The 20152-nt window shown below is 41.2% G+C and overlaps 1 protein-coding gene across 1 annotated transcript; it reads right to left on the bottom strand.

Annotated features, from left to right (window-relative positions):
- Window positions 1–12556: 12556 nt before the first annotated feature.
- On the bottom strand, window positions 12557–13550 carry LOC147627036 (dirigent protein 10-like). The gene has a single exon (XM_086816142.1). It carries the CDS (start codon window positions 13429–13431, stop codon window positions 12835–12837), a length of 597 nt encoding a protein of 198 aa, XP_086672268.1. The 5' UTR covers window positions 13432–13550; the 3' UTR covers window positions 12557–12834.
- Window positions 13551–20152: the final 6602 nt, after the last annotated feature.

The following is a 20152-nucleotide window of genomic DNA, read 5'->3' as shown; positions in this document are numbered from 1 at the left end:
GCTAAGGTCCTTTTTTGTACCTACTTTCAATTAATTCCAATTGCACATTGGAAATTTCTTTTGAATTTCTATTTTAGGGGAAACCATTTTAGACACTAGGAGGATTTTTTATATCCAAAAATATCTCAATTTTGAATTACCTTCCTCTAGACATTTTCTCTCTCCAGGTCAAAACAGGATCTTTTATTTCAGAGAGGGGAATAATTATAAGATCAGAAGGGGAGGTTCTTGCACCTGCACACCTCAAAAGCTGGAGGGAGGAATCTTACATCCTACCCCACTTAAAAAACGTGAGATGTCCTCATCTCGCAAACTAGAGGATAACTCTTTCCCTTAAGATCCAACTGATTTTGGGGTTCCTTATAGTTTGGTAAACCTAACAGAATCCTAGGATAAAGATCCCTTATATAGAACTCATCATGAGATAACAATTCATTGAGATCATATCATTCATATCTTTAACACAATAATGGCCCATTAGACCGAATTTTCGATCTGAACAGTCCTCCATGGAAATTTTAATTATATAGATTTTTAATTTGTCATCCCTTAACTTGATCCACTAGGTCAAGTGTTAACAGTAGCAATCTATCAGCACAATCTGCTAATCTCATAGTGATTTGCTGAAGTCATTATCGTCATTCGAGTTACTAACATCATCACAGGAACTCATCTCATTCATCCTCATTGTGGTTTTGCTCAGCTTATCGCTTTTCAACCAAAATTCAGGAATCATCATTTTTCAATCAGAATCCAAATCAACTCATCAGTTCTCAACCAGAGTTTTAAAATCATATCAACGACATTTGAATTCATCATCTGGATAGCATTTTTGCTTATAATTTCAAGGTCTTAGATTTACTCATATATATTGCCAGTAAAGAGCTGCAGTCTCTTGGTATATACGAGTAGCCACGGTCCTTGGGATTATAAGGTACCATTATATCTAGGCCTCAAGCAAGTCAAGGATTCCATGCAATTGTGGTACTTCCATCTAAAGACCCAATTACTAATTTATGAATATCAGTCTGAATAACAATTTGTATGAATTTCATCACACATTTACCATCATATCTAGGCCTCAAGCAAGTTAGGGATTCCATGCAATTGTGGTACTTCCATCTAAAGACCCAATTACTAATTTATGAAAATCAGTTTGAATAACAATTTGTATGAATTTCATCACACATTTCCAACTTTTTACTGTTACTTCATAAATTTTTGACATTTTTGGTTTCTCGGTTGATCCACTTTAGCTGAAAGATCCATGTCCCCTCAGCGCAATAATGAATTCAGGGGTGCTAGTAGGCGGAAGTAGCACTTCTTGTGCAGGGCAAGGTCCCTCACTCGGGGCCTTGCCCAAGTATATCCAAACAAGAGACTAATCCCTCAGTTCTTCCAAAACCGAACCCGGAAAAACTCCCCTTGTCCGAAAAGCACGAGCGATTCCTCTAGGATATTTTCTCTTACGTAGTCAAGAGCCTTAACTAACTGAAGTGATCTAACCGAACCCGTAAGTCCCATAGTCAGATCAAGGAAAAGACCTGCACTTGGATCATAGAGACCAACACTTTTTTCCTCATTGAGAGGAGACACACCCGTTGATTCTTTTTCATAGAACAATTTTTATCTAGGATTTACTTCATCTATTGTACCATAACAGAATTGATTCTCATTTTAGGGATCCATCAATCCAGCCTAGTCCCGTGGGTTAGCCAACCGCCTACCACTATAGTGATGGGATCCATTTAAGAATTTGGCTAGGTTTTGTCTCAGGTACGAGCAAAAAGAGTTCCCAGGCTCCCTAGCAACCGGATATTCATGCAAACTTAAAACTAGTCACACCACTTACACTCCCAATATGAAATTGCCTTTTTCATAGATTCAGCTGTCTTTAAAACAATCTTTTAATGAAACTATAGTATCACTGATCCTATTTCCAATTTTTCCTTCATCGGTGTACCTATGGCATCATTGGCAACCAGAACGCTCACCACCTCTCCACTCAAGGGCCTTCTCGATAGTTCCTAGCTCATAGTACCCTGCAATATATTATCTTATAGAAATCAAAATGGAATCATCGTTGAAGATCAGCAAGATCAACCAACAGATCCATATTAAAGAGCCATGGACTCATCCATTGAGGACCAGCAATTTCAATCAACCAGATCCATGCCCAAATTTCAAAAACAACTCTTACTCCTTGATCCAAATATCTTCCTTGACACACGTGTGGGTATCTTCGACGACCCAGAGCCTGAGCACCGTATGGTCAGCACCCTCTAGGATCCTTCACCTACTAGCGCTTCACTCATAGGCCGCTTCCTTGGTACCTCATCCACCTTACTGAAAGCTCACCATTTAAATCGAATCGAGGCTAGTCAAGACCTCGGCCGACCTTGCTACACGAGATGTCTTCCGTTGACTCTCCGTCAGCTGTTGCAACTTTATCAGTTAGGTCTCCACCACGACCTCATTCACAAGACGGTTAAAATGCCTCCCTAGCATTCTTGACATAAAATAGTCATTTAAAAACAGGTCATAAATACAATTTCTATAACGAACTCTTGTCTTTCCACATTATTCCACATCAATCCACATTATTTAATGCACATCCATTTCATATGTATTCCCATTTCATATGTATTCCCATTCTTATCCAATCACATCATTTTCATCTCATCACATCTTTCCTCATTTATCCTCATTAGATTTCATTTACTCGCATTTACCCATATCCACATCTCACCCATATCCACTTGCATTTACCCATATCCTCTCGCATTTACCCATATCCACATCTCATCTCATCACATCACATTCATTTACATCTCATCCCTTCATATCTACCCCGATCCACATCACATCACATCACATTCATTTCACCTCACATCTCATTCATTCACATCTATCTCGATTCACATCTCATCCATTCACATCACATCTCATTCATTCACATCTATCCCGTTTCACATCACATCACATCACATTCATTCACATCACATATCATCCATTCACATCTATCCCAATTTTCATCACATCCATTTCACATGGCATCTCATTCATTCACATCCCCATTCACGGGTGGTTGCAAGATCAGGGTGCTCAGTTTTGTCCACTCAGGCATCCTGTAAACAGTAAAAAAACAGGCATTTGTTTACCTTTAGTGGCTAATCTCTCCTAGTAAATGAAGGAATTTCATTTCAAGTTCTTTTGTTGGAACATCATATTCAAAGTTAGAAATATAGTTGCATAATTTGATTAAGCATTAGTCAAAAGTCCTCATTTTCTTAGGTACAAAGTCAATGTATACACCCTGTCCCAAATTTGAACTGATTCCATAAAATGCTAATATCTTTTACATATAAACTCATATGAGATTCCCACTTTGTACCTTAGATCTTCACATAATATAGAGCTTAACTTGATTTTTCAAGAAAATTTTAAGATATTTGTCTATTTTTTTAAATATTTCAAGGTCTTTAAAGTGTTATAATATATGCCACTTTTTGTACCCACAATAACTACCACTTAAAGTCCTCAATCTTGTAAATCAAAAGAGTGGGTACATACTGAGACATTAGTAGAATGTGGTGGTTAGTAAAAATTACAAATTCAATGGTTGGATTTTTAATGATCTCTTTTTCAAAATTCTTTCAGACTATCAGAAGGCCTGCAAATATTATTAATCTAATTAGTAAAATTACATTTTTTATGTGAATCATCTAAAACCTATAGGGACTAGTGTACTTGTAATGGTGCATCTATGGAAAAATAAATTGGATCACTCTAAGTATGGAAAGATCATTTGTTTATCATTTCATCATATTTTTGATTAATTTTGATTAATTAGACTAATCTATATTAATTTAAGTTATATTGGGTTAATTTAAGAGCAAGTGTATTTTCTATTAGTTGCTTGATTTCATTTTAAGTACCTTGCCCCCCAAAATTTACTCTCCAAGCATTGTCCCAGTCCAGCATAAATTGGATAAAACTGGACACCCTGATCTTGCAACAACCCTCACATCACATCACATTCATTCATATCCATCACATTCATTCTCATCACCATCCCATCACATACATTTTATCCACATAACATCACATCAAATCTATCCACATCATATCTCATTCATACACATCTCATCTCATTCATCCACATCCATCCAATCGTTCACATGTACGACTACCCATATCTATCCATACATTCATATCTATCACTTCACATCCAAATATATTCATGTCACATCACATCTATTTACATCACATCACATTCTTTCACATACACATCCATATCCATTCTTTCACATATATATCCACATCCATTCTTTCACATGCATCCACATCCATTCTTTCACATACATATCCACATCCATTCTTTCACATACATCCACATCCATTCTTTCACATACATATCCACATCCATTATTCACATACACATTCACATCCATTTTCATCACATATCATCCATTCACATCCCATATCATTCATTTACATCCCGATTCACATGACATCAAATCTCTTCACATGTATTCACATCACATCCCCTGATTTTATATCAAAGGAAGAATGGCAGTGGTGCTATTCCCCCCTTCAAGTTGATGGGAGGCCTTGAAGATGGCACCACTACTATTTCGGCCTTCAAGGTGAAGGGAGGTCTTGAAAATGGCATCGCTCCCATTCTTCCTTTAATGTAATGGATAATGGTAGTGGTGCCCTTCTCGCCTTCAAGGTGGGATAATGACACCACTACCAAACTCCAATTTAGGGTGATGAGAGGCCCTTAGAATGGAAGTGGTGTCATCCCCCCCCTTTAATCACGGTGATGGAAGGCCTTGAGAATGGTACCAATGCTATTCCCCCCTTCAATCAAGGTGGTGGGAGGCACTACGAGTGGCACAAGTGCCATTCTTCCCTGAATATAAGGGAGAATTGAAGTGGTGCCATTCTCGAGTTCAAGGTGAAAGGAGGCCTTGAGAATGGCACCACTGCCATTCTTCCTTAAATGTAAGGGAGACTGGCGATGGTGCCATTGTCCACATCAAGGTGATGGGAAGCCTTGAGAACATCATTGCTGGCAATTCTTCTTTAAATGAAAGGGAGAATGGTTGTGGTTTTACTCTCCCCACCATGAAGGTTATGGGAGGCCTTGAGAATGGATCCATTACCATTTTTTCTTGAATGTAAGGAAAAATGGGACCACTGCCATTCTCCCCTTCAAGGTGATGGAGGCCTTGAGAATAGCACCATTGCCATTGTTCCTTGAATGTAAAAGAGAATGGTAGTGGTTCCATTCTCCCCTTCAAGGTGATGGGTGGACTTTATAACTACTTTGCTAGAATTCTTCCTTGAATAAAAGGGAGAATGGTTGTGGTTTTACTCTCCCCGTGAAGGTGATGGGAGGCTTTGAGAATGGCTTGCCATTCTCTCTTGAATGTAAGGGAGAATGGGACCACTACCATTCTCCCCTTCAAGTTAATGGAGGCCTTGAGAATGGCACCACTTCCATTATTTCTTTAATGTAAGGGACAATGGAAGTGGTACCATTCTATCCTTCAACATAATGGGATAAGAGGCCTTGAGAATTGCAGTGGTGCCATTCTTCCATTTTAGGTGATGGAAGGCCCTGCGAATGGTAGTGGTGCCATTCTTCCATTTTAGGTGATGGAAGGCCCTGCGAATGGTAGTGGTGCCATTATCCCCTTCAATAAAGGTGGTGCCATTCTTCCATTTTGGGTGATGGAAGGCCCTGCGAATGGTAGTGCTGCCATTATCCCCTTCAATAAAGGTGATAGGAGGCCTTGAGAATGGTAGTGGTGCCATTATCCCCTTCAATAAAGGTGATAGGAGGCCTTGAGAATTGCATCACTGCCATCCTTCCTTGAATATAAGGGAGAATGGGAGTGGTACTAAGTTTCCCCTTCAATAAAGGTGACAGGAGGCCTTGAGAATTGCATCACTGCCATCCTTCCTTGAATATAAGGGAGAATGGGAGTGGTACTATTTCCCTCTTCAAGGTGATGGGAGGCCTTGAAAATGACACCACTTCCATTCTGCCCTTCAAGGTGATGGGAGGCCTTGAAAATGGCACCACTCCCATTCTTCCTTTAATGTAACGGGGAATGCCACTAGTGCCATTCTCCCCTTCAAGGTGGGAGAATGGCACCACAACCATTCTCCCCTTTTGGGTGATGGGAGGTCCTCAGAATGGTAGTGGTGCCATTCTTCCTTGCATGTAAGGGAGAATGGTTGTGGTGCTGTTGTCCACTTCAAGGTGATCGAAGGCTTTAAGAATGGCACCACTGCCATTCTCCCCTTTAATCAAATTGATGGGAGGCCTTGAGAATGGTACTAATGCTATTCACCCCCTTAATGCTATTCACCCCCTTAATCAAGGTGATTGGGGGAGGCATTGAGAATGGCACCACTTCCATTCTTCCTTGCATGTAAGGGAGAATGGTTGTGGTGCTGTTGTCCACTTCAAGGTGATCGAAGGCTTTAAGAATGGCACCACTGCCATTCTTCCTTGAATGTAAGGGAGAATGGTAGTGGTGCCGTTCTCTACATCAAGGGGATGGGACTCCTTAAGCATCGCACCGCTCCATTTCTTCCTTGAATGAAAGAAAGAATGGTTGTGGTTTCATTCTCCCTGACGTGAAGGTGATGTGAATAGCCCCAATCCTATTCTTCCTAGAATGTTAGAGAGAATAGCAGTGGTGCCATTATCTACATAAAGGTGATGAGAGGCCTTGCGAATGTCACCATTGTCATTCTTCCTTGAATGTAAGGGAGAATGGGAATGTTCAAGGTGATGGGAGGCCTTGAGGATGGCACTATTGCCATTCTTCAAAAAGAACATAAGGGAGAATGGCATTGTTGCCATTCTCCCCTTCAATCAGAATGATGGGAGGCCTTGAGAATGGCACCATTGATATTCTTCATTGACTATAAGGGAGAATGAAAATTGTGCCATTTTTCCCTTCAAAGTGATGGGATGGAAGGATGTAATAATGCCATTCTTCCCTTTAAGGTGATGGGAGGCCTTGAGAGTGTCATTCTCCCCTTCAATAAAGGTGTGGGGAGGCCTTGAGAATGGCACCACTTCCATTCTACCTTGATTTTAAAGGGAGTGGAAATGGTTCCATTCCCCCCTTCAAGATGATGGGATGCCTTGAGAATGGCATGGAGGCCATTCTTCCTTGAATGTAATGGAGAATGAAAGTTGTGCCATTATCCCCTTAAGGTGAGTGACCTTAAGAATGGCACCATTACCATTCTTCCTTGAATGTAAGGGATAATGATAGTTATTCCATTCTTCCTTAAAGGTGATAGGATGTCTTTGGCATGACTGCCATTCTTCTTTGAATGTAAGGGATAATGATAGTGGTGCCATTCTCCCCTTCAAGGTGATGAGAGATCTTGAAAATGGAACCATTGCCATTATTTCTTGAATGTAAGGGGAAATGGGACCACTCCCATTCTCCCCTTGAAGGTGACGGAGGCCTTGAGAATGGCACCACTTCCATTCTTCCATTCTTCCTTGAATGTAAGGGAGAATGGCAGTGGTTCCATTCTCCCCTTCAAGGTGATGGGAGGACTTGAGAATGGAACCACTTCCATTCTTCCTTGAATGTAAGGGAGAATGGCAGTGGTTCCATTCTCCCCTTCAAGGTGATGGGAGGACTTGAGAATGGAACCACTTCCATTCTTCCTTGAATGTAAGGGAGAATGGCAGTGGTTCCATTCTCCCCTTCAAGGTGATGGGAGGACTTGAGAATGGAACCACTTCCATTCTTCCTTGAATGTAATGGACAATGGAAGTGGTACCATTCTAACCTTCAAGATAATGGGATGGGAGGCCTTGAGAATGGCAATGTTGTCATTCTTCCCTTTTAGATGATGGAAGGCCCTCAAAATGGGATGGTTCCATTCTCCCATTCAATCAAGGTGATCGGAGGGCTTGAGAATAGAATCACTACAATTCTTCCTTGAATCTAAGGGACAATGGCATTGGTACTATTCCCCCCTTCAAGGTGATGGGAGGCCTTGATGAAAATGGCACCGCTCGCATTCTTCCTTTAATGTAACGGATAATGGCAATGGTGCCATTCCCCCCTTCAATGTGGGAGAATGGCACCACTGCAAAACTCTCCTTGAGGGTGATGGGAGGTCCTTAGAATGGAAGTGGTGCCATTCCCCCCTTCAATCAAGGTGGTGGGAGGCATTGAGAATGGTACCACTACCATTCTTCCCTGAATGTAAGGGAGAATTGAAGTGGTGCCATTATCCAGTTCAAGGTGAAAGGAGGCCTTGAGAATGGCACCACTGCCATTCTTCCTTGAATGTAAGGGAGAATGGTAGTGGTGCCATTTTCCACTTTAAGGTGATGCGAGGCCTTTAGAATGGCACCATTGCCTTTCTTTCTTGAATGGAAGGGATAATGGAGATGGTGCCATTCTCCACATCAAGGTGATGGGATTCCTTGAGAATTGCACCGTTGCCATTCTTACTTGAATGAAAGGGAGAATGGCTGTGGTTTTCTTCTCCCTGTAAGGTGACGTGAGGCCTTGAGAATAGCTCCAGTTTCATTCTTCCTAGAATGTAAGGGAGAATAGCAATGGTGCCATGCCCCCTTTGAATATGATGGGAGGCCTTGAGAATGGTACCATTGTCATTCTTCCGTGAATGTAAAGGAGAATGGGAGTGGTTCCTTCTTCCCTTCAAGGTGATGGTAGGCCTTGAGAATGGTACCATTGTCATTCTTCCGTGAATTTAAAGGAGAATGGGAGTGGTTCCTTCTTCCCTTCAAGGTGATGGTAGGCCTTGAGGATGGCACCAGTACCATTCTTTAAAGAACCTAAGGGGGAATGGCAGTGGTGCCATTCTCCCCTTCAATCAAAATGAATGGATGCCAAGAGAATGGCACCACTGCCATTCTTCGTTGAATGAAAGGGAGAATGACAGTGGTGCCATTCTACCCTTCAAAGTGGTGGGATTCCTTTTGTGAATGGAACCAATGCTATTATTCATTGATTGTAAGGGAGAATGGAAATGGTGCCATTCTCCCCTTCAAGGTGATGGTTTGGAAGGACATGATAATGCCATTCTCCCCTTTAAGGTGATGGAAGGCCTCGAGAGTGCCATTCTTCACTTCAATAAAGGTGATGGGAGGCCTTGAGAATGGCACCACTGCCATTGTTCCTTGAATTTTAGGGGAATGAAAATGGTGCCATTCCCCCCTTCAAGGTGATGGGATGCCTTAAGAATATCATGCCGGCCATTCATCCTTGAATGTAAGGGAGAATGATAGTGGTGCCATTCTCCCCTTAAGGTGATGGGAGACCTTAAGAATGGCACCATTACCATTCTTTCTTGACTTTAAGGGAGAATGGCAGTGGTGGCATTCTCCCTTTAAAGGTGATGGGATGTCTTTAGAATGGCACTACTGCTATTCTTGTTTGTTCCTAGGTTCCCTAGCCGGATATTTATGCAAACTTAAAACTAGTCACACCACTTACGCACCCAATATGAAATTGCCTTTTTCATAGATTCAGCTATCTTTAAAACAATCTTTTAATGAAACTATAGTATCACTAATCATAATCCTCCAAAATATCTAGTTGAATCCTAATTTTCAATTTTTTCCTCATCGGAGTACCTATGGCATCATTGGCAACCAGAACGCTCACCACCTGTCCACATAGGGGCCTTTTCGATAGTTCCTAGCTCAAAGTACCCGGAAATATATTCACTTATAAAAATCAAAATGGGATCTCCGTTGTTGAAGATCAGCAAGATCAACCAACAAATCTATATAAAAGAGCCATGGACTCATTCGTTCAGGACTAGCAAGGTCAATCAACTAGATCCATGCCCAAATTCAGAAAACAACTGTTACTCCTTGATCCATAATATCTTTCCCGACGCACATGTGGATATCTTTGCGATCAGCCCGAGCACCGTATGGTCAGCACCCTCTAGGATCCTTCGTAGGTCACCTAGCGTTTCACTCATAGGATCCTTCGTAGGTCACCCTCTAGGATCCTTCGCAGGTCACCTAGCGCTTCACTCATAGGCCGCTTCCTTGGTCCCTCATCCACCGTACCGAAAGCTCACCATTTAAATCAAACCGAGGCTGGTCAAGACCTCGGCCGACCTTGCTACGCGAGACGTCCTCCATTCACTCTCCGTCAGCTATTGCAACTTTATCAATTAGGTCTCCACGACCTCATTCACAAGATAGTCAAAATGCTTCCCCAGCATTCTTGACATAAAACAATCATTTAAGAACATGTCATAAATATAGTTTCTATAACGAACTCTGGTCTTTCCACATCAATCCACATTATTTAATCCACATCAATTTCATATGTATTCCCATTCTCATCTAATCACATCATTTTTCTCTCATCACATCTTTCCTCATTTATCCTCATCAGATTTCATCCACTCGCATCTACCCATATCCACATCTCATCACATCACATTCATCCACATCTCATCACATCACATTCATTCGCATCTCATCCATTCATATCTACCCCGATCCACATCACATCTCATTCATTCACATCTATCCCAATTCACATCTCATCACATCTCATCCATTCACATCACATCACATCTATCCCGATTCACATCTCATCCATTCACATCTATCCTGTTTCACATCACATCTCATCCATTCACATCACATCTCATTCATTCACATCTATCCCGTTTCACATCACATCACATCACATTCATTCATAACCATCTCATCCATTCACATCACATCTCATTCATTCACATCTATCCCATTTCACATCACATCACATCACATTCATTCATTCATAACCATCTAATCCATTCACATCACATCTCATTCATTCACATCTATCCCGTTTCACATCACATCTCATTCATTCACATCTATCCCGTTTCACATCACATCTCATCCATTCACATCATATCTCATTCATTCACATCTATCCCGTTTCACATCACATCACATCACATTCATTCATAACCATCTCATCCATTCACATCACATCTCATTCATTCACATCTATCCCGTTTCACATCACATCACATCACATCACATCTCATTCATTCACATCTATCCCGTTTCACATCACATCACATCACATCTCATTCATTCACATCTATCCCGTTTCACATCACATCACATCACATTCATTCATTCACATCTATCCCGTTTCACATCACATCACATCACATTCATTCATTCATAACCATCACTTTCATTCTCATCACCATACCATCTCATCTTATTCATCCACATCCACATAACATCACCATACCATCACATACATTCTATCCACATAACATCACATCACATCTATCTACATCATATCTCATTCATACACATCCATCCATTCATACACATCATATCTCATTCATACACATCTCATCTTATTCATCCACATCCATCCAATTGTTCACATGTACGACTACTCACATCTATTCATACATTCATATCTATCACTTCACATCCACATATATTCTTGTCACGTCACATCTCTCAAAAAAAAAAGTTTTATCTTCAACATTGATCTTATATATTTTACATTTGAATACCTCCACTAAAAATAAAAAATATCTAAGGGGTAAAAGTGTTACCCATAGATTGAAGTTATATGGCTCTAGTAGAGACTTCATAATATAGAACTTCAAAATCCACTCAATAGAATTTTTTGACACCTTAATTTTGTATTTTTTTTCAACCATCCACACATCTCCTCTCAAACCCACAACATTTCACCACCTGTCGAGCTTGGTGATGTGATTATGTGGTTGGCATTAGGAAGGGAGCTATCTTAACCACATCACATGTTAACATGATTTCAACCGCCCAACCTACCATAAGGTGCTTTGTCCATCTTACCTGCATATAAACGGAAGCTCTTATATGTATATATATACATATATGCATAAGCACATCTTTTCATATATGTACATATATGCATAAGCACATCTATACATAAACGTATATATATGTGTATATACAATTATATGGATAAAGAAGATAAGAAGTTTTTCCTATAACTTAGGGGTTAAAATAAAATTACTAGTCAAACACCTTTCAATTGAACTGACGTTGCACATTTCACATAAAAGACTTGCACATTTCATTTAAAGACAATGGTTCATTCATTTTCCTGCCCATGTTTTCTTAGGTTTGTTTACATTATAAAAGGTGTGATATTATAGGTGTCTTGATTGACGATGTTGGGGTTGCAAGGGTGGTGGGTATGACTAGGAGGAGAGGAATATCCTTAGTTGTGCCTTCAATACTAGTTAAGACCACCATCCAACACAATCACTTTTGTTATGTAGTTACAAGAGCAGCGTATATTTAAAATGTGGAATGCCAATCTCTTTTATTTAGAAAGTGAATTTAGTCTTGAATATTTCAATTTTGGCTAAAACATGAATTTTTGTTTCTCTCTCTCTCTCTTTCTTATTTTTAAATCGTTGGTAACCCATGGCTTTGCCATCTGCAAACATTAATTAATAGTTTCACATTCGAATGGCTCCACTAAAAAGAAATTTTGTCTTATAATATCTAATGAAGGGAGGTAAAAGTGCTATACCATAGATTGAAGTTATATAGCTGTATCTGAGAATTCAGAGTACAGAAAACACTTCTTCTTGCTTCCAAATCCTCTCTCAATAGAAAACACTTCTTCTTGCTTCCAAATCCACTCTCAATAGAAATTTTTGAAACCTTAATTCTGTATTTGCTCTTTGAAAGATTGTGCAGTCATGCTCGTGGCTTGGTGGCCACGATTAGGTTCTAATTATGGACTCGTCTATAAATTAGTGAGTCTAGAGAAAATAGAGGGAGTGGTGGTAGACGTACAAGGTGCCTGTGGCACTGACGAGGGTGACAACGCCATAGCCTCGCACGCCCCGAAAGGCGCCTGTGCCTCCCAGCACGACGATCTCGTTGGTAGCAACGTTGATGAGGCCCTGTAGGCTGATGGTGCCGTTGACGGAGCCATCGTCGTAGGAGAGCACCTCCACCTCCACTTCATGGCTGGTGGAGGTGTAGCTGGCCTGGACTGTGTAGCCCCGGATGACACCCAGCTGAGTGCTGGAAGCGTCAGCACCCTCTGTGACGTTGAGGGCGAACACCTCCATCGCACCGAAGCTGTTGGTGGTGTTGGTGTCAAGGGCGGGGAGAAGCTCGCCTGTGTCGTCACCGCCCACCTCCACCTGCACGTAGTACTCCAATGAGGCCTCATCGGACGAGTTTGAGTTGGCCATGATGCTCCAGCGCGGGTTGCCACTTGCGGCGTCAACGGCAGCAGGCGAAATGAGAGCGCCGATGAGGAGGAGGAAGAAGGCGGTGCATGAGCTGGGGTTCTTCAGCAAGCGGCCGGAGTGATGCGTCTGCGCAGCTGGACGTAATATGGGCGCCATCGCTTGTGGGAAAGGCTGCTTCGCTTGGACGAGATCTGGATAAACGCCTTGCTGCTGCAAATATTGCGAGTGGAAGCAGCTGGGGGAAATGAAAAGCCTAAGCCTGTATATTGTGTCGATCTGTGTGTGCAAAATATAGCTGATGTACTGGCGAGTCCTCGTTTTTATAAGGACGTGGAAGTACAAGAGAGACCCGCCGCCCACGGTTCCCCGCGAAGACCCGGCTCTTCGCGGGACGGGACGCCGGCGGCTCCCCACAAAGTCCAGATGCGCGCCGCCATATTCAACGCTGATGCCTCCATAGACTCTTAGCGGAGCACCCGTGCTAAAACGGATATCTGTTACTATATTAGTATTACTTCTTCAAAAAAAAACAAAAAACAAAACTACTGCCTTTCGGGGAAGAAAGTAGGACAAAAACTATGCTTTCTCTAGAATCATTGAGTCCATCAGGTTAGTGGTGGTAAGTAAAGCTAATATCAAAATGTTGTTGTTGGAAATCCTCCTCCTACATTGTGTATGCAAGAGTCTTCCATAGAAAAGGAGAGCATGAGATTTTTTGAAAGCATACATATATATATATATATTGATGTAAACCCTCTGCATTCAACAATGGATCAATATATATATATATATATATTGATGTAAACCCTCTGCATTCAACAATGGATCAATATAGCTTTAGAAAGTGCGCTTTCATTGTAGCAATATCTTCAATTACTGGGGTGTCGCCCTTTTCTCATGACTATGGTGATTGCTTAGCGGCACCCTTTTCTTTCTCTCTTTGTAGCTCAAGTTCCTTGATCTATGGGTGCTAGAGAAGGGTGGAGCACCTTAAGTAGCACACTACTATAAGAAAAGAGAGAGATTAAAGGAGGCAACACAAATCTTATAAGCAAGATAACCAAGAAAAGTGATAAGGTTTGTGAAGAAACTCTAAGGACTTTTCCCTTATTAAATAAAGGGATGTGTGGGGTAAATGGACCCAAGTTGAGCCTTTTTTTACGTGTAATGCATGGAAATGTACTTGGTTGCAACTTAGTAAGTCAAATAGATGTGAAGATGTGCTAGCCTTGTTAAGGCATGTAATTGAATGGGTCGCATACATGTGTGTATTGTGTTCTTTCCAAGTTGAGGCATATGTAAGAGGAGTACACACAACTATAGTTGGGTGGAGCGTGTTCATTGTTTTGAGAGTGCGATGAGTTAATTAACGAGACTTTACCTTATGGGCTTAAAAGGACGTCATGTAAGAGCCTTGTTACCACATAAAATAAAGTAGAGAAATAGGATCAATGTTAATAAATAAGTATTATGAAAAAAAACACGTTTCCTCCATGCAAAGGCTCCTGGCTGGATTGAAAAAAAATAGATCCCTTGCCTCCACCATCCTCCTCATGCTTCCTTATGATCACCTTTACTATTTAAGTCATGCACCAGCATCTATCAATATGCTCCACCATGGTTCCTCCATGAGGGTGATGTATGCGTATATGGCAAGCACACTTCATGGAGGAATTTTGAATGACAATGGATCATTCACAATGCTATCCATTGATAAATCTATAACACATACATCTACAATCCAACATCACAAGGAATTTTGCATATTGACAAGGGATCATCCACGATGCTATCCATTGATAAGCTTATAACACATACATCTACAATCCAACCACAACGTAGAGAGTTACATTAACTCAAGACCATCCCTAAGCTACTAGAAAAATACCAAGTGTATGTGCATAGTATCCATAATTTCACCCTTCTACTTACCTCGGAGTAATTGTTTTCCCAAGAGAAGGGTCGACCTCCCTCGTCACCCTTGCTCAAACTTCAAAGTATTTTCCTCCTTTTTCCAGTTTTCATTGAAGCTATTTGTTCCTCCCTTGTTTTCCTCCTATTAGCATTGGTGTCATCAAAGACTTTAGACTTGAAGATTGATTTTAAAATCTCATTTTGTAATTTTCTCAGATGCTTCTTTGTCTTTATGGGGACCTTACCCCCTATTTTTATTCAAAATCCAGTGGAAGCTACACTTAATTGGCTAGAGTTCATGCATAGTGCCTCTCTATGATATCTTAGGCAACAATATGGATGGGACCATAAGGACCCTACCCCTATTATTATACAAAATCCAACAGAAGTTATTCTTAACCGGTGAAGTAGTAGGTCACACAAGGCCTCTCCCTAAGATATCCTAGGCATAAGAATTATCCTAGTAGCTTCACACCAGGGATTTCATTAACGTCTTCACAATTTCGTGATCACGTTAACAAAACCTATTGTTAACATATTAAAACTTGTGATCACATTGTATATTCACATGACCAGAGAAATGACCTGCCGGAACCCACTATTCCAGTAACACCTCCGGGCTTTTATCCTTTCCCTGCGGGCCCGCCGGGGTATGAGGTTTTCCCGGCGGGCCCGCCGGGAAAGGATAAAAGCCCGGCGGGCCCGCCGGGAAAAACAAAAACACCGGCGGGGTATTATTCTGTATATAAACACTGCCCGACACCCGTCGTACAACTTTTGGGAAGATAGTCCTTGTTTTGGGGGCGTGATATCTCTCCTCAAAGTACTTGTAGAGCTCTCGAGTTGCTAGAAGTGTCCTCTTGGGAAGAACGTCCTTATTTTAGGGGCTGTCGTCTTTCCTTGTAGGCACTCCTAAGGCTATTGGGCCACTCGTCCTTAGTTCTTTGAACTGGGGGCAGGGTGTGGTTCGTAGCTAATACTTGCGGAGATTAGGGACAAATTTGGAGTCATTCAGCTTTGCATTTGAGCCACGTACGTAATCTACCTCATTCTGCTTTATGAATGGTTTGATGGAGCCAAGAGTCCTGCTTAGGGGCTTGTATTGGTTCTTGATACTTGATATAGTTTAGAGTAGACAAGGGTCTATTGTCCTATACTAGAGTATTGGGCAAGCATAGATCTTTGATTTTTTTTGTGAATGTTAGAGAAGGTCTATTGTCCTATACTAGAGTATTGGGCAAGCATAGATCTTTGATTGTGTAAAGTATCCTTAATTGGGTACAAAAGGCATCCTTCATTGGGGGTGCAATGTGCATGATAGTTTCGAAGTAGTTTTGTAGTAAGACCTTGCAAGATAGTTTGAAATAGTTTTGTGTTATGTGATGATCTTTTGTATTTGTCAAGATAGTTTCGAAGTACTTTGTCTGCAGATGTATGTTTTTGTTATACGTGAGTGATTTGTTGTTTTTTCATTTGTGTATTCATTGTTATATGCTTGGTTGAATAGGCTATTTGTTGAGATGGAGGACAATGTTGGATCCAGTGGTACCTCCAATAGAGTCCAAATTTCAAATAGCAGAAAAAAAAAGGCACCTGGGATAGAGTGGCAATATGCAATTAACGTTGGTGATCGATTCATAGATTGGGAGTGTAAGCTATGCCATGCAGTAAAATCAGGTGGGGCGCCTCGACTAAGAGAACACTTTTTAGGCGGACCGAAGAAAAAGTCATGTACCCACCCCTCTGCACCTATAGTGGCCAAACGCATAAGAGAAGAAATTCAAAAGAAAGATTCAAGAAAACATGACACTCCTCCCGTTAATGTATCAAGGCAACAAGAACACTGTTCTTCTAATCATCAAACTCCCGCTACATCGCCTACTTGTACCCCGAACGGCAATATGCAGCCAGAAAGTAATCTACCCAGTGCATCTTCTTGCAAGCAAAACTTTGACGTAGGAAATATACCCATGCGTCAAACTTCATTGCAAGAAAGCCTACGTCAAGGTCGACTCGATGATGCACAACTCGTCCTTGCTGAAGCGATTTACTTTTCTGGGAGTGCTATGATGATGGTGGACAGTGAGCATTGGAAGAGAGCATGGAAGAAAATTGGTGAGTTTGGACCAGGGTTTTCACCGCCTACGTACCATGCTATGCGAAATGATCTATTAGAGAAATGTTATGCGCAGGTAAAAGAACGTGTACAAAGAATAATTCTTAGCAATATAGAGCTTTCTGGATGTAGTATAGTAAGTGATGGATGGTCTAATGTGCAAAGAAAACCATTAATTAATGTAATGGTTATTTCACCTAGAGGTGAGACTTTCATCCGTGCCGTGGATTCAGCTGGTTCAATCAAAACTGGGGCTTACATTGCTCAAGTTATTAGCACTGTGATAGAGGAAGTGGGTGCCAAAAATGTAGTCCAAGTCGTCATGGACAATGCAAAAAATTGTAAAAATGCATCCAGAATCCTACAGCGACAATATCCACATATTTTTCCGGTAGGCTGTAATACTCATAGTTTGAATCTTGTATTAAAAGATTGGTATAAATCTGATGATACCAAATGGTTTGCCTCAATCGTCGACACTGCTCGCCAGCTTGTGAAATTCATGCTCAAGAGACAGAGAGTTTTGGATATGTTTCGACCTCGCATGTCAGTTATGTTAAAGCTTCCAGCGGAGACTAGGTTTTGTACTCACTTTTACACTTTTGAGTCTCTTCTTAGAAATAAAGATGCAGTTTGTGAAACATTTACATGCATGGCATTTCATGACTGGGAGAGCACTCAACTTGAAAAAGTGAAAGAGAAAATCAAAGTCTTGAAGGCAGCGCTTACGAGAAGAAGTTGGTGGAACAGTGTGATGGATGCATACCATGTAATGATGCCTGTTATGTATGCTGTACGAAGCCTTGATCAAAGAGCGCCTAATCTCGGAAAAGCATGGATGCAATGGTGGACTGTCCAGCGGAGTTTGGAGTGTCCTGAGAAATTAGAGCATTCAGTGGTGGAGAAGCAATGGCGTGTACCGTTCTCTAGTAGACAAAGAAAAGTTCTGTTGAAGTACTTTCATGCTAGATGGATTGGAGCGCATTCACCACTGCACAGTGCTGCTTACATGTTAGATCCTGAATATTGGAATATGGATTTGATGTCCAACGTTGAGGTGGTGCAAGATTTTTATAAAGTGGTAAACACTTTCTATAATAATGATGATGATCGTGTACAGTGCATAAAGGAGATGACCTCATTTCGGTTGAAAGAGGGTTTATTTTCCAACTCCCTTGTTCAACAAATGGCTAAAGAGCAACCTGCATGGAAGTGGTGGATGATGAATGGTGGTGAGCATTATGCTTTATTGCGCAACCTTGCGATGAAGGTTCTAAGTCAGTGCTCTTCAAACTCAGGCTCAGAAAGAAACTGGAGCATGTATAAATATATTCATAGTACTATTCGCAATCGACTTCTTGCGGATCGAGCAGATAAACTTGTTTACATGTACTGCAATGAAAAGATCTTGCGAGACATCGAAAGCGAAGAGTATGAAGAAGATATGCCCAGATGGATGTACAATTGTGAAGATGTAGACGAGAACTTTGATGTTGGACGTACGTTGTGCACCACCCTTGAGATAGAAGACAATTTAGACATTGACTTAGATGAGCTTAATTTAGCAGACGAGAGAGTAAACGGTGAAAGAATTTTGGAGCAAGATACTGACATAGAGGAAGAAGTCACTTTATTAATTTAATAAAAAGTACTTGTACAAATGATCATATTTGGAGAAATTATCAATACAAAAGTAGAATTTGTTTTTCTTAGCTCTCATCTTGAAATAAATTGCGAATTGCACTAGGAGTTGCATCTAAAGGTCCTGGTGGTTTATATTCGCTAGCCATGCCGAACATTGTATAAATACCTTGATTTATTGGGACACTGCACAATGCACATGTGGAAGTATTTTGCATTTGTCTCACTAAACATATTAAGTGGTAGTAGTGTCCACATGGTAGTATATACTGGCCGCTCCACCCATCGAATACTTTGTAACATACAGGACATTGGGGGGTGGAGGAACTTGTAGCCTCAGCAGAAACTCCCACAAGATCAGGATGTATCAAAAAATGAGAGATGTGGTTTCCTTGGCGCACAGGAGCAATACGTGAAGAGATGCTCTGCACGTCTTGGCTGATCTTTGTTAGCTGCTCTTGAATTCCTCTATTGGCCGGGGGAGGAGTTGACGCTTGAGTTAATCGGTCAGCTTCTTTCTCCTTCTCTGCTAGCTGTGCCCCTAAGCTTTCTTTGACCTGGTTTAACTCCAGTCCGGCGCCCTCCACCATAAGAGCAAGTTCTTCTCTTGTGAATGTAACTGTCTCTTCACGTATATCGTGGGTGTTGACAGTGGCCTCTCTGGAGGCGAAGTCCACTGGAGTTTCCAGTACAAAGTGAGCATATAGCATTTTAGCAAAATACAGTGGAGCGTCGGCGTTATGGAGAGGACGGCCGTACACCTCCAAGAAAATGCGCTCGGCATTAGTTTTGATATCATTGTTAGTGCAACGAGAAATCTTCCATCTTCCCTTCTTTATCTCGCCATCTGGACATGGCCATATTGCCTTTATCATCTCTGTGGTTACCCGTTTGTTTATGTCTTTCCATTGGGCATAAGTTGGATTTGTCCACTTCGATAATCTGCACGCTGTTCTTGTAGCTTCGCGGGCTGTCAGGCCATGTGCAAGGGCCTTCATTCTCTCGTATGCCTTCTTGGCTAACTCCTGATGCTCGTTCGCTTGCGCTTGCTCCATATCTGCATGAACGTAAACGACATCAGTAAAGATCAACGCAAGATAAATTGACCATTGCTCTCAAAATCTTGAAGTCAAACACAACGAGAGGAGATATGTATTGCAAAGACTCGATGAGAAATATCCACTTGACTCCAAAAACACTTCAAAC

This window comes from Cibotium barometz, chromosome 21 (assembly GCF_041138505.1).
Source record: "Cibotium barometz isolate CiBa-2024 chromosome 21, ASM4113850v1, whole genome shotgun sequence".
Taxonomy (NCBI): domain Eukaryota; kingdom Viridiplantae; phylum Streptophyta; class Polypodiopsida; order Cyatheales; family Cibotiaceae; genus Cibotium; species Cibotium barometz.
This window is presented reverse-complemented; position numbering and strand designations above follow the sequence as displayed.

Excerpts from the sequence above, each read along its gene's own strand:
- LOC147627036 (XM_086816142.1), bottom strand. The coding sequence starts at position 13,431 with ATGGCGCCCATATTACGTCCAGCTGCGCAGACGCATCACTCCGGCCGC.